The sequence below is a fragment of the Nycticebus coucang genome, chromosome 23, assembly GCF_027406575.1.
Source record: "Nycticebus coucang isolate mNycCou1 chromosome 23, mNycCou1.pri, whole genome shotgun sequence".
Classification (NCBI taxonomy): Eukaryota; Metazoa; Chordata; class Mammalia; order Primates; family Lorisidae; genus Nycticebus; species Nycticebus coucang.
Genome location: NC_069802.1, coordinates 15,628,075 through 15,641,686, shown reverse-complemented (window position 1 = coordinate 15,641,686; position 13,612 = coordinate 15,628,075). Strand labels below are relative to the sequence as shown.

At 44.2% G+C, this 13,612-nt stretch overlaps 1 protein-coding gene across 1 annotated transcript in view; it reads right to left on the bottom strand.

Moving 5' to 3' along the window:
* RELL1 (RELT like 1) overlaps window positions 1-13,612 on the bottom strand; it is a 69,359-nt gene that overhangs the window by 30,111 nt on the left and 25,636 nt on the right. The window contains exons 2-3 of the mRNA XM_053577637.1: window positions 8,135-8,359; window positions 5,235-5,306 (exon numbers count right to left, since the gene is read on the bottom strand). Of these exons, the coding sequence (XP_053433612.1) occupies window positions 5,235-5,306; window positions 8,135-8,359 (297 nt within the window). The remainder of the gene's footprint in view (window positions 1-5,234; window positions 5,307-8,134; window positions 8,360-13,612) is intronic.

Genomic DNA, 13,612 nt, shown 5'->3' with positions numbered 1-13,612 from the left:
ATTTTGGATTTTATTGTATACAAAATACAGCTGAATTGGTTCAAGGTTCCCTGAAGACAACAAAATCCACAGATAATCAAGTCCCTTGCATAAAATGGTGCAATATTTGCATATAACATATACACATCCTCCTCATACTTTCAATCCTCTCTAGGTCACTTATAATACTTAGTACAATGTAAATGCTATGTAAATAGATGTCCTACTACACTGTTTGGGGAATATGACAAGAAAAAAAGTTTATTCTGTTGTGCCCAGATCCCAAAATCCCCCACAAAGACCACCAGGGAGCCGAGTCTGATGCAAAAGCAAACGGGCCTTTTATTGCAAGCTCGAACTTGGGGGCGCTTCTGGATTGGTTAGGTGGGAGTCCCTGATTGGTGGGCGGTTGTCTCATGATTTCGGGGAATTGCCTGGGCTTGTCTGGAAAGTGAAACTTACTGAGTGAAATGGCAGGGAAAGCGAAACTTAACTCTTAAGATGGCGCTGGTCTGGTCTTTCAATACATGTTCAATACAGACACAACTATTCACTTTTCTTCTGTATATTTTCCATCTGTGGTTAGTTGAATCCACAGATCCAGAACCCACACTCTATACAGAAACCAACTGTATACACTAAAAATGAGAACAAGGAGAGCAGTGAAAGCACTTAGAGGAATGAGCTTTTTAAAAACAAAAGTTTAAGCCGTACCTGTGGCTCAAAGAAGTAAGGCGCCGGCCCCATATGACAGAGGTGGCAGGTTCAAACCCAGCCCCGGCCAAAAAAATAAATAAACTGTTAAAACAAAAGTTTAAAGAGCACCCCGAGGCTTGGCACCGTAGCTCAAGCAGCTAAGGTGCCAGCCATATACACCAGAGCTGGAGGGTTCGAATCCAGCCAGGGCCTGCCAAACAACAATGACAACTACAACTAAAAAATAGCCGAGCATTGTGGAGGGCTCCTATAGTCCCAGCTACTTGGGAGGCTGAGGCAAGAGAACTGCTTAAGCCCAGGAGCTGGAGGTTGCTGTGAGCTGTGATGCCACAGTACTCTACACCACGGGTGACAGCTTGAGGCTCTGTCTCAAAAAGAAAAAAATAGGGTGGCACCTGTGGCTCAGTGAGCAGGGCACCGGCCCCATATACCTTGGGTGGCGGGTTCGAACCCGGCTCCAGCCAAACTGCAACAAAAAATAGCCGGGTGTTGTGGTGGGCACCTGTAGTCCCAGCTACTCAGGAGGCTGAGGCAAGAGAATCACCTAAGCCCAAGAGAGCTGGAGGTTGCTGTGAGCTATGATGCCAAAGCACTCTACCAGGGGCAACAAAGTGAGACTCTGTCTCTTAAAAAAAAAAAAAAGAAAAGGGTGGCGCCTGTGGCTCAAAGGAGTAAGGCACCGGCCCCATATGCCAGAGGTGGTGGGTTCAAACCCAGCCCCGGCCAAAAAAAAAAAAAAAAGAAAAGAAAATTAAGAGCAGCCTGAGAAAATTAATCACCTATCCAATGATGACTGCCTATAAAATGAAACGTCAAATTATACCAGGAAGATAAAATACATCAGAATCACTACTAATGCTTGTTTTTTGTAGAGTTGTGTTACTAATATACCTGTGAATTTCTGTAATTCATCCTTATCTTTTAGAAATTATTAGTAAAGAACCCTTTAGTTTGCTGAGTGAAATCTCTTGCGAGTACACTCAACTTTCTTTTTGTTTTTTCGAGGGGCAGGACACAAGAATCTCACTTTGTCACCCTGGATAGAGTGACACGGCATCAGCCTAGTTTGTAGCAACCTCAGACTCCTGGGCTGAAACGATCCTCTTGCCTCAGCCTCTTGAAGTAGTTGGGACTACAGGTGCCTGCCACAACACCCCGCTAGTTTTTTAGAGATGGGGTGTCACTCCTGCTCAGGCTGGTCCCAAACCAGTGAGCTCAAGTGATCCACCCGCCTTGGCCTCCCAGAGTGCTAGACTCACGGGCTTGAGCCACTGTGCCCGGCCGAGAAGACTTTCTAACCTAACACCTTAGTATTAAAACACAACAATTCATATGGTGCCCCATGATCACATTAATGTACACAGCTAGGATTTAATAAAATAAAAATAAAAATAAAAATATGCAGGAAAAATTAAAAAAAAACACACAACAATTTGGTTGTGAAGTTATGGTAAAAGAGCAATCCTTGAACACAGCTCTGGTGAATTCCTGCCTCTTCCTTGTGTATACTCACGGCTCCCACAAGACTCTTAGCAGCATCCTGCCAAACCCTGGTCAGCCTGACTCTAGAGTGGGCGCTCTTAACCCGGACACTCTCCTTCCTGCCAGTCAGTGTCCGAGTCTCCACACAGAGGAACACAGGTTACGGCATGTTTGCAAAATCGTCATAGCAAGTTTCAGAACACACTTAGCAGTTTATAAAGGAATCCATTCTGCCAAATAAAATAAAACAAATAAACTTAGCCTTAGGATAAAAATATCCAAAGGGATCTCTCGCCCAGTGCGAACAATCAGGGGCCCTTAGGGAATCATCTCCCCAACATTTTCCGTCAACGGCCTACAAACTCAGCTATGGAGTCCCAGGTACTTTCCAAACTTCCACACCAGTGGGCTCCCAAACACTATTCAATTCAGCCTTATTTAGAAAGATAAATTAAAACATAACACTGGGGTTAATCCAACTCTTGGGATTAGGAGACAATTAGTGTGTAGACATGGTATAACATGAAATATATTTGGGTCATTGTCTCCAGTTCCTGGCACAGAGCTCCTAAAAGCCTTGGAATTTCCTGGGTGACAGGCGTGTCTTTTGTTATTCATAATGAGCCCCTAAGGATCACACCTGACTTTCGGCTACTGTCTTGGTTCAAGGTGGGGCCCTATACAGCCTGGGGTGGGGCCATATGTCAGAAAGACAGGGTAAAGTGAGGGTTGGAACTTTCAGCCCCACCTAGGGATCTCTGGGAAACTGGGATGGGATGCCGGGGCTGGAGATTAAGCTCTATAAAAACTCTTGAACAAGATGCAGCGAGCTTCTTGCTCTTGAACAAGATTGCGCAACTCCATGAGGCACTGGGGGCGGGGGGGCTGACATATACTGAGGAGAGCATGGAAGCACCAAGGTTTAGAGAACAGACTACAGACTCAAAACATTTGAGTTCCAATCCCAGCTCTGCCAACCTATCCCAGTGCAAAACTAGAAAGTTAATTAAGCACTGTGGGCCTCAGTTTCTCAACTAGAAAATAGGAATAAAGTATCCAAATTATAGGGTTGTTGGTCCCTGGAAAGCCCCAAGAATAGGCCTGGCACACAGCAAACACTCTGTACATGAGAACTCAGCCCCTGGAAAAGTTCCCACAGTTGCTTTCCATTCATTTTGATTCCAGAATTCAGCGGCTGCTCCAGCTCTCAGAAGCCCAGGTCCCAACGTCCTGTGAGCTCCCCAGTGCCACAGAAGGCAGTCTGGAATGTGACAGGGACAGAGGCAGGAAAGGGCCCTTCTGGGACAGATGAATTTTTTATGCCAAGAACATATTCATGTATTTCTTGTGCAAATTAAAAAGTACTTTTTCTTATGTAAAAGAAACATGCACGATTGAGTGCTCAAGAATAGCATCACCAAACACACCATAGCAAGTTCCAGAACGCACTTAGCAGTTTATAAAGGAATCCATTCTGCCAAAATAAAATAAAATAAAATAAACTGAGCCTCAGGATAAAAAACATCCAAAGGGATCTCTGAAGGGAGGGTCTCTGGAAGACAGAGATCAAAGTCCAACTATTCTGGGGGGTTTTGTTCTCATTTTAAAGCACCATCCATGTCGTTTTGGTTATCTACTTTGGCAGACGGCAGAAATTCAAAGCCGCACTTGGGAAGAGAGAACAGACAACAGCGTGGGGAAGGGATGCTGCCTGTGGAACCAGACAGGGCTGCCGCTCACTGTGAAATTCAACCACTCGGAGCCTTCCTTTCTTCACCTACAAAATGGGTATAATAGAACCATCTTCACAGGGATGTTCTGAGGATTGAGGGAGAATATATACATAAAGCACCTTGACCTCTGCCAAACATAAAATCAGCAGTGAAAATTATGGTGAACCATATGGAATTGCTGTCTCTCTGAGTTACAGCTGCGCAGAGTCAAACAAGATGACAACCAGTCTGAACCAGGCAGGTGCTCACGAGAAGCAGCCGTGAGGCTCAGGTAGGGGAGGCCCAGAGAAGGGCTGAGGGTGGAAGAGCAGGTGTTTACTGATGAGTACAGAGGTATTTCAATTTCCGGATCAATGGCCCAGCATCCTACATGAGCCAACACTGACTGACCAGGGCAAAGGCAAAGCTCGGGGGAAATTTTCTTCTAAATTCTCCTGAGAATTCAAAGTATAAGAATTCCACAGCTACTGAGGATGTGGGCAAGGGGTCCCTCCCACATATCTTAAAACTTAAGAGGATGGTGTCCTCTCGAGGTTAAAAACCAGCATTTGGAACAATGACCTTAATTTATTTGATCAAGATTAAATTAATCTTCTATTTAAGATGAGGGTTTAGAATACATTTCAGAGGGACATACGTTTAATTCCATAAAAGTTCAACTTTTCGGAAGCTTTAACACCTGGGACTAGAGAATAGAGACAGACAAATCTCCAGACACAGAAAGCAGAGCGGTGGTGGCCAGGAGGGGAAGGGGCCTGGCTGTTTGGTGGGTACAAAGCTCCAGTTTAAGACAATGAAAAAGTTCTGGAACTAGATCGTGGTGATGTTAGTACAACATTGCGAATGGACTTAATGCCACCCAATTGTACACTTTAAAATGATTACAATAGTAAATTTTACAGTACGTGTATTTTACCACAATTTTTTAAGTACAAAAATAGACAATATTTGAGTGCTTACTATACTGAGCACTTTCTGTGTGACACTTCACCACCAGTGCCATGACGTAAATTTTATTCTTATCCTCATTTTATGGGAGGACATGGAGGCTTCATAAAGTAACATGACTTTCCCCAAACTACACACAGCCAGTAAGTGGGAAGCCAGGATCTGAACACGAGCTGGCTCTCTGCAACACCCAGACCAACTGATGCTCCGAGAACACACGTGAAACCATTGTGGTTAGTTAATGCCGAAAATTGAGGTGTTCAGGAGCTTAAGGAAAATTGGCAAGAGGGTCCATACAAATCCCGGCCCTTCAAAGCACGTTTGTAATAAAGTATATGAACAGTAAATTGTTCTGGAAATCTAAAATATTCATACCTTCATTTTTCATGATGTAATGGACAATTTGCCCAACAGTGTCACTATTTTCATTTATACTGTCGTTCAATTCTGAAAGAGAAGAGAAGATGGGAGAACAGGTTACAAGTGGTCAGCAGCATCATGTCAATCAGTGAGTCTTGGAGCTCAAGACATCACTGAACGGACTGTTTCTAGAAACCTCCGGTGATGAATCACAGTGCTAAGATTCTGGGCTTTCTTCCTTCAGCCCCAAACGTCCTAATGCACTGGACTCCCTGAGCATAATAAGCAAAAATAGAAAGTATCAGAGCTGCCCATCACATCTCTCTCAAGTCCAAACACCCACTCACTTTCCATGAAAACGATTTGGAAATGCATTTTCTATCAGTCCTCGTTGCTGTTAATTCTTTCTCATCATGTCCTTTCTTCAACCCTTAGGACAACTGAGAAGAAGAAAGCTAATTTTAAAAAAATTTATCCTTGAATTTTATTTTAATTACAGGCTATTATATAAATTACTACTTTACTTTTAATTGGACAATTATTCATCCATGTTTATAAAATTCTCCTGTCTTTTTTTTTATTTGTTTTGAGACAGGGTCTCACTCCAATGGTGTCATCATAGCTCATAGCAATCTCAAATTCCTGGACTTAAACAATCTCTAGCCTCAGCCCCCTGAGCTGCTGGGACCCCACATGCCCACATAACCATGCCAGGCTAATTTTTCTTTATTTTTTTTTGTAGAGATAAGGTGCTGCTATTGCCTGCCCAGTCTCAAATTTCTGACCTGAAGCAATCTTCTTGCCTCGGCCTTCCAAAGTGCAGGGAGGTGTGAGTCATGACACCTGACCTCAAAACTCTCCTCCTGTCCTCTTTTTCTTTTTCTTTCCTTTTCTTTTCTCTTTTTGAGAGAGAATCTTTCTCTGGCCCTATGAGCATCAACATAGCTCACTGAAATCTCAAATTCCTGGGCTCAAGAGGTCTTCCCACCTCAGCCTCCCAAGTAGCTGGGACTACAGGCCCTCACTATACCAGGCTAGTTTTTATTTTGTTTGTTTGTTTGTTTGGGGGGTTTGTTTTCTACTTTTAGTAACGACAAGGCCTCACTCTTGCTCAGGCTGGTCTTCAACTCTTGGGCTTGAGTGATCCTCCTGCCTCAGCCTCCCAAAGTGCTGGGATTACAGCCCTGAGCCACTGCCCCTTGCTTCCTTTCCTTCTAAATCTTGACCTTGGTTATTTGTCCATAAACTCAGTTTATTTGGGGGGGCTCTGTACCAGCAGAAAATGTAATGCTCTTTGGAAAAAGGCAAACCTCTGCTCTGAAACCGATCTGTAAAATTTGTTTCAGTAAGACAAGAAGGAACTGGGAGGGCTGAAAATCCACATAGTTCCCAAAGAAGCAGGGCGTCCTTTCTACCCATTTATATGGAAGGGTCTTCTCCATGCACAGGTCAGCTTCCCTCCTACATCAACACGCGTATTTGGGTAGACAGCGTGGGAGCTGACTGCTAGGCCAACCCACAGAGCATCCAGGGAGAAGGAGGCAAGGAGGCTCCACTTTCTGTTGACAAACACTCAGCTTCGGTTTGCTCATAAGCTCACACATGACTCATCGTGCCTCAAAGGTCAGTGGGGGTGGGAAAAAACAACAGTCCAGCAAGCTGGCAAGGAATAAGGAACCTCCCCCACCCAGCCCTAGGAGCTTGCTTGAAGGATGACCTACTCCAAATGTCACCTTTCTGCAAACACTGACTGCCCTTACTGGCCCTCTAGGAGGCCCAAGTCAGGAAAATCTCCCTACTAGATAATAAGACAGAAACACTGGTGAGAAAATAGGATTTCATGTCTGGGGGTTCTACAAACGTTACCTAACAACTCCACCTTACCCTGAAGTTAGGGTAAGGCCCCCATCTTGCCACACTTTCACTGCACTGTTCACACAATCATTTACTTAATACATGTAAATTCCTTTCACAAAGGTTTAAGATAGAACTCCTCTAGCAAATGTAATGCTACAAAAATGGTGAGACATTTAATTCTTCTTTCATTTTTATTAGAATCTGATTCAATGATAATAGTTAAGAGGTGGGCACAGTGACTCACGCTCAAAATCCAAGCACTCTGGGAGGCAAAGGCAAGAAGGGCCCCTTGTAGTCAGGAATTTGAGACCAGCGTGAGCAAGAACGAGACCCCATCATTACAAAACATAGAAAAATGTTAGCTGGGCTTGGTGACATGTGCCTATAGTCCCCAGCTACTCTGGAGGCTGAGGTGGGAGGATCACTGGAGCCCAAGAACTTGAGGTTAAAAGTGAGCTGTGATGATGCCACTCAACCCCCCAGCCTGTCTCTGATAGAGACAGAGCCCCTGTCTCAAAAAGTAAACAATAATAACAATAAGGATCAATATTTACGAAGAGGCCATATTCATCTTCTCTCTAAGTTTCACAGGAACTTTACAAGGTGAGGATTATTGCCCTCACCTGAATTAAATTAAAATGTCAACTGAAGAAAATGAAATGCAATAAAAATGAATTTCAGTTAAAGTATACATAGCAAAGATTCAGAGCATACCTAACTTGTCCAAGGCCATGAGGGAAAATTACCTGGCAGGTATGCATTAAATAAAAGCAAAGTTTCAAATCCCAGATGTGATTACTGTGAAATCTACACTTAGGCAGGGCACCACAGCACCTGCTAGCAGAACGGATCACTGGGTCTTGAGAGACAGAAGGCCCATCTCCCTGGTTTCTTATTTAGAAATTCCCTGCCACGGGGCGGCACCTGTGGCTCAAAGGAGTAGGGCGCCGGCCCCATATGCCGGAAGTGGAGGGTTCAAACCCAGCCCCAGCCAAAAACTGCAAAAAAAAGAAAGAAAAAAGAAATTTCCTGCCACAACAAGGAGCCAGGTGACTTACCTATCTTTTCCACCTTTTCCTCTTCGATGTCTTGCTCGGCTTCTGTGGTACAACGATAGCCTTTCTTCTTAAGCAGGTGGCAGATGAGAACCCCAAAGAGCCCCATGATAAAGAACACAGGCACCAGCGCGTATGCGATGTACTCTGGGTGTCCGTTCCCAGCATTGTTAGCAGGCGACGGAGTCGTCTCAGTCCTGGAGTGCAAAGTGCGGCTGCCTCCATTGTCTGCAGAAAGAAACAGGCACGGCCCTGTTACACGTCTGCAGGGGGCAAGACAAGCCTATGGGCCCTCGGGAAATGTCACGTAAGTCAGCATCTGCTTCCAAACCATGGGTCACGCAGAGATGGGCGGGTCTGGCAGCACAGGCTCAGAGGGTGAGAATCCAGGCTTGGACTCAGACAGTCTGAGTCACCTCCTGTCCCTGCTACTCGTGAACTGGGTCCCACCCAGAGTCATCTTTGCTTACACCTCATGAACCCAGTTTCTTAGTTGGGTGAGCAGCAGAGGATAAACACACAAACGTTAGGTGGTTTTACAGTACAGTGCTTAGTGATTAAGAGCAGGACTCAGGGGCCTGGGGTTCCAACTCCAGCACTTAGCAGCTGTGTGACAAAGGACAATAAATTAGTATCTCAATGCCTTGATTTCTAATGAAATGGGCATACTAAAAGCACCTACCCAACCTTCTAGGGTTGTTATGAAGATGAAAAGAAATTATCGCATTATTACATATAATTACACTTAGAACCATTTCTGCAACATAGCAATGGCTCACCTACATGCCCAGCACCCCCCAAGCACTCAGGCATCACACTCAGGAGAGCAGATGGAGCTTATGGTCTAGAACAGTGGTTCTCAACCTTCCTAATGCTGTGGCCCACAGGTGGAGAACCGTCTAGAAGGATTGAGTAAACTAACATATCTAGAATATGAAGAAGAGGGGAAAATAGAAAATGGCAGCAAGATGGTGGCTCAGGAAAGAAAAATAAAAGTGACAGCATGCACCTCTGTTCGCTCATTCCCTGATGCAAACAGTATTGACTGCCTACTGGACATGTGAGAAGCACCACGGGAGGGAGTGGGAGGTGCGCAGCATGGACGGCCCTGCCACCGTGGAGCCAGGAGGGTGCCAAGAGAAACAGCCGCTGAACAAGGCAACACACAGCAGATCCTGACAGATTGTAAGAAATGCTATGGAAGGAAAAGAGCAGTGGGGACCACCTGGATGACGATAGGCACAGGGAGGCTGTGAAGAAGGCTTCTGGTAGAAAAAAGAAGTTTGCTTTTAGACGTGTCAAAGCATCACATGCACACGCCCCACAGGCAACCTGCACAGTGTCACATGGGCTCTGCAAAGGGAGCAGCCCCAAGCCTGGAGCCCCTGATTATCATCAGAGATGTGGCCGATTAAGATAACAGAGAGGGGTGGCACCTGTGGCTCAAGGAGTAGGGCGCCGGTCCCATATGCCAGAGGTGGCGGGTTCAAACCTAGCCCCGGCCAAAATAAAAAAAAAAAAAAAAAAAAAAAAAAAAAAGATAACAGAGAGGACAGACCGTGCAGATCAGCCTGCAGAGTTCCGTGCCACAGGAATCGAAGCGAGCAGTGTCACACGGAGGAGGTCAGGCGATGCGGACTAACGAAACCATGGAATAGAACTGAAACCAAGTCCCAGGATTCGGAGCACCCGGGCTCCGAAGGGGCAGAATGAAATTTTCTACATCAGGGCCATTCACACATAATGCTTAGGAAACCCAGAAATTAGAAAGCTAGAGGCATTTAATTCTAAGCATTCTCAAGAGAATTTTGGTGAAAAGAAAATTTGTTCTAAGGATCATACTGGTGACAAATTATTTGGTGTGAAATGACCACAGTTCAATCACAGGGGCAAGGAGCAGCAAAAAGAAGCTTTGCTCGCAAAGCAGGGCCCATAGAACAAAGGGTTGGCCCTCTTCTGTACGGAAATGGACATGGAAGGAAATGACTAGTTTCTCTGGGTTGAAAGAGGCTGCATTCATTATTTTATCAGAAAACCTCTAGAAATTGGAATAACCTTTAATGTTTTTTCTGATTTCTTTCCCCAGGGATCAATATAGTAAGTAAACAAATATCTATCTAAATTAAGATTTAGTCTCTAGCCTTAATTACAGTAAAAACCGGAAACAAGAATTTAACACCTTTTACAGTTGTGTGTAAGTTGTATTTATTTATTCCTTTTAATGATACATATTCCATACAAAGTAGGCAGCACGCTGAGAGAGGCACTTTTACTGAGAATCGTCATCTGTTTCAATCTGGAGGTGATAATAAATTCTCTTTGGGGGGCAGTGGGAGATAGGGATGAAAGCAGAGGGGCTCAGAAGGGGAGCAGAATAATCTCCCCGAGTGAGGAGGTTGAGCTTGTGTCTTCATCCTGAATTTGATATCGAGCAAACACTTACAAATACTATATATTCACAGAGTCTTCCGGTTTACAGACAGTGGAATCTCCATAGTTGGCCACTTCCCTACCTTGATCCCCTTTGTAAGTTGACCTAATTGTCACAGACTGGACATGCACCACATGTACGTATCAGGACAGCATGTCTGGTTCCTTATGTTGACCACTTCCATTACGTCGACCAGTTTCTTACAGTCCCTTGGGTGGCCAACTTACAAAGGTTCCACTGTATCTATCATTCACTTAATTTCCTACCTATTGTGCCATGAATAAAACTGAAGAAGATAGAATCCAAATTAGTGAAGCAAAGGAATTATAGAGAGGTATAAAATAGCACCAAGGTTAAAAGCTCAGACTGCCTGGCAGAATAACATCTTGGCCTCATACTAAAAATGCCACCCTGAGCCAGTAATTTAACTGTTCTGTACTCAGTTTCCTCATCAGAATAGTGGAATCAAAACACTGTACCCATTTATGATAATTATAAAACATGGCCCCCCAATTTTTTGATATTGCTCCCACTCAGTATCTATATATCTTCTCTCCTTAAATATCCATTCTGTGCTGGGCCTGACCAATAAAATATGTTGGGAATGATGCTTTGTCAGTTTCCCAGGTCTTAAGAAACTGACAGCTGGCACTTCCTGCCCCCAGGAACCCAGCTGCCCTGCTGTGAGGAAGCCTAAGCCTCTCCCTGGACAGAAAACAATAGGAAGAAGTGGATCCTATAGCCCCAGCTGGGGCTGCTTGATGTTGCATGGATCCCCAAGCAAAATAAATGACTGTTGTCTTTGTAAGCCACTAAGCTTTGGGGTGATTTGTTATATAACAGTAGTAACTGGAAGACTTCCTCATGGAGTCATCGTAAGTATTTCAAGTACTCAGAAGAGTGTCTAAGAAAAGGCAAGCACTACAAAAGTGTTTTAGTAATGATCACTGTACGTCTGCAATATCCAATAGGGTAGTCACCAGTCACAGGTAGCTATTTAAATTTAAATTTAGGTCAACTGAGCTTAAAGTTAAAAATTCAGTTCATTGATTGCACCCGCCACATCTCAGCTACCCAACAGTCACATGTAGCTAACTGCTACCATGTTAGGCAGTCCAGATAACATTTTCATCATCCAGAAGGTTCCATGGGAGAGTCTGTTATGCACCACAAAGAATAGCTAACAAGGGCCTGGAGCAGAGCTTCACACCTGTAATCCTTGCACTCTGGGAGGCTAAGACAAGAGGTAATCCTTGCACTCTGGGAGGCCAAGACAGGAGGACTGCTTAAGCCAAGGAGCCTCAGCAACAGCAAGACTTTGTCTCCACACATAATTTTTTAAAAGTTAGCCAGGCATGGCAGCACATGCCTGTAAGTTCCAGCTACTTGGAGGGCTGAGGTGGGAAGACTGCTTAAGCGCAGCAGTTCAAGGCTGCAGTGAGCTATGAATACAGTCTAGCCTGGGCAACAGAGGAAGACCCTGGGGAGAAAAAAACAGAAAAGGGAAGGGAAAGGGAGGAGAGGGGAGGGGAGGGGAAAGGAGGGGAGGGAAGGAAGGAAAAGAATAGCTATGGAGAAAAATGTTGACTACATAATCTACTGTGATCTACTTTAACAATTCAATGAACAATAACTTTTAAATAACAAAGATTTACAAAGTATCATAGTCTGCCCAACATGATAGCAGGGTCTGAAACATTTATTAACTGCAGTAGATTTCACTTTCCTTCAATTTAAACTAATTTCACTGTGTCCTTTTTTTCTCCTTCACCCCCAGCTGAATTATGAATAAATTATTTATTCTGAGTCTAAATTAAGCAAAGGTTGTTGTAGTATTGTTTATAAAAACCAAAAACAGAAACACCTACATGTTTGCAAAGGGATAACAAGAAAATATCTAAGTCATTCCTTGCTTATCACTAGATGGAATAATATATAATACGTACCATTTTAAACTATTTATGAAGATTTTGTGAAAAAATGGGAAAATACTTATTATCCAATGTGGAATTTTAAAAGCTGGAGGATTCAAAATCTTACATGAAATACGATCAGGCTAGCAAAAAAAAAAAAGCATGCTGATATAAAACGTATAAAGCAGGCTTGGCTCCTGTAGCTCAAGCAGCTAAGTCACCAGAGCTGGTGGGTTCGAATCCAGCCCAGGCCCGCCAAACAACAATGACAACTACAACCAAAAAATAGCCCGGCGTTGTGGCGGGCGCCTGTAGTCCCAGCTGTTTGGGAGGCTGAGGCAAGAGAATCACTGAAGCCCAGGAATTGGAGGTTGCTGTGAGCTGTGATGCCACAGCACTCTACCCAGAGCGATAGCTTGAGGCTCTGTCTCAAAAAAAAAAAAATGCCTAAAGCAAATGGGATAACTTTTATTTTTATACCCTTCTTAAACTTTCTAAAATCAGTATGTATTACTTTTGTACCAAGGTGGCACTTTAGAAAAAAAGCTGTAGAGCAGAAGTTGTGAGTCATTTGGGAGTCACAGACCCCCCCCTTCATAAATCTGACGGATGCCATGATGCCTACTTTAAAATTTGGCCTCCAATTTCTGTGAGCTCTTGGATCAAGTCAACATAAGGGCAAGTGACATAATAAGGACGGATGCCCAAGTTTCCTTCTTACTTATAGACAGGAAAAGCCTAAGAAAAAGCAGGTTTGTTTGGTGTCACATGTTGAATTTTGTCACTCCCTCGTAAGTTCATATGTTGAACTCCTAACCCCTGGGACTTCAGAAATATCTGGAGATGGGATCCTTACATAGGTAATCTAGTTAAATTGAGGTCACTAGAGTGAGCCCTACTCTCATGTCATTGGTGTCCTTATAAAAAGGAGAAATTTGGGGCGGCGCCTGTGGCTCAAGGAGTAGGGCACCGGCCCCATATGCCGGAGGTGGTGGGTTCAAACCCAGCCCCGGCCAAAAACTGCAAAAAAAAAAAAGGAGAAATTTGAAGACAGACACGTACACAGGGAAAACACCACGTGAAGCTAAGGCAGAGGGCTCAGTGCCCGCAGTACAATGGTTCAGCGCCAGCCACATA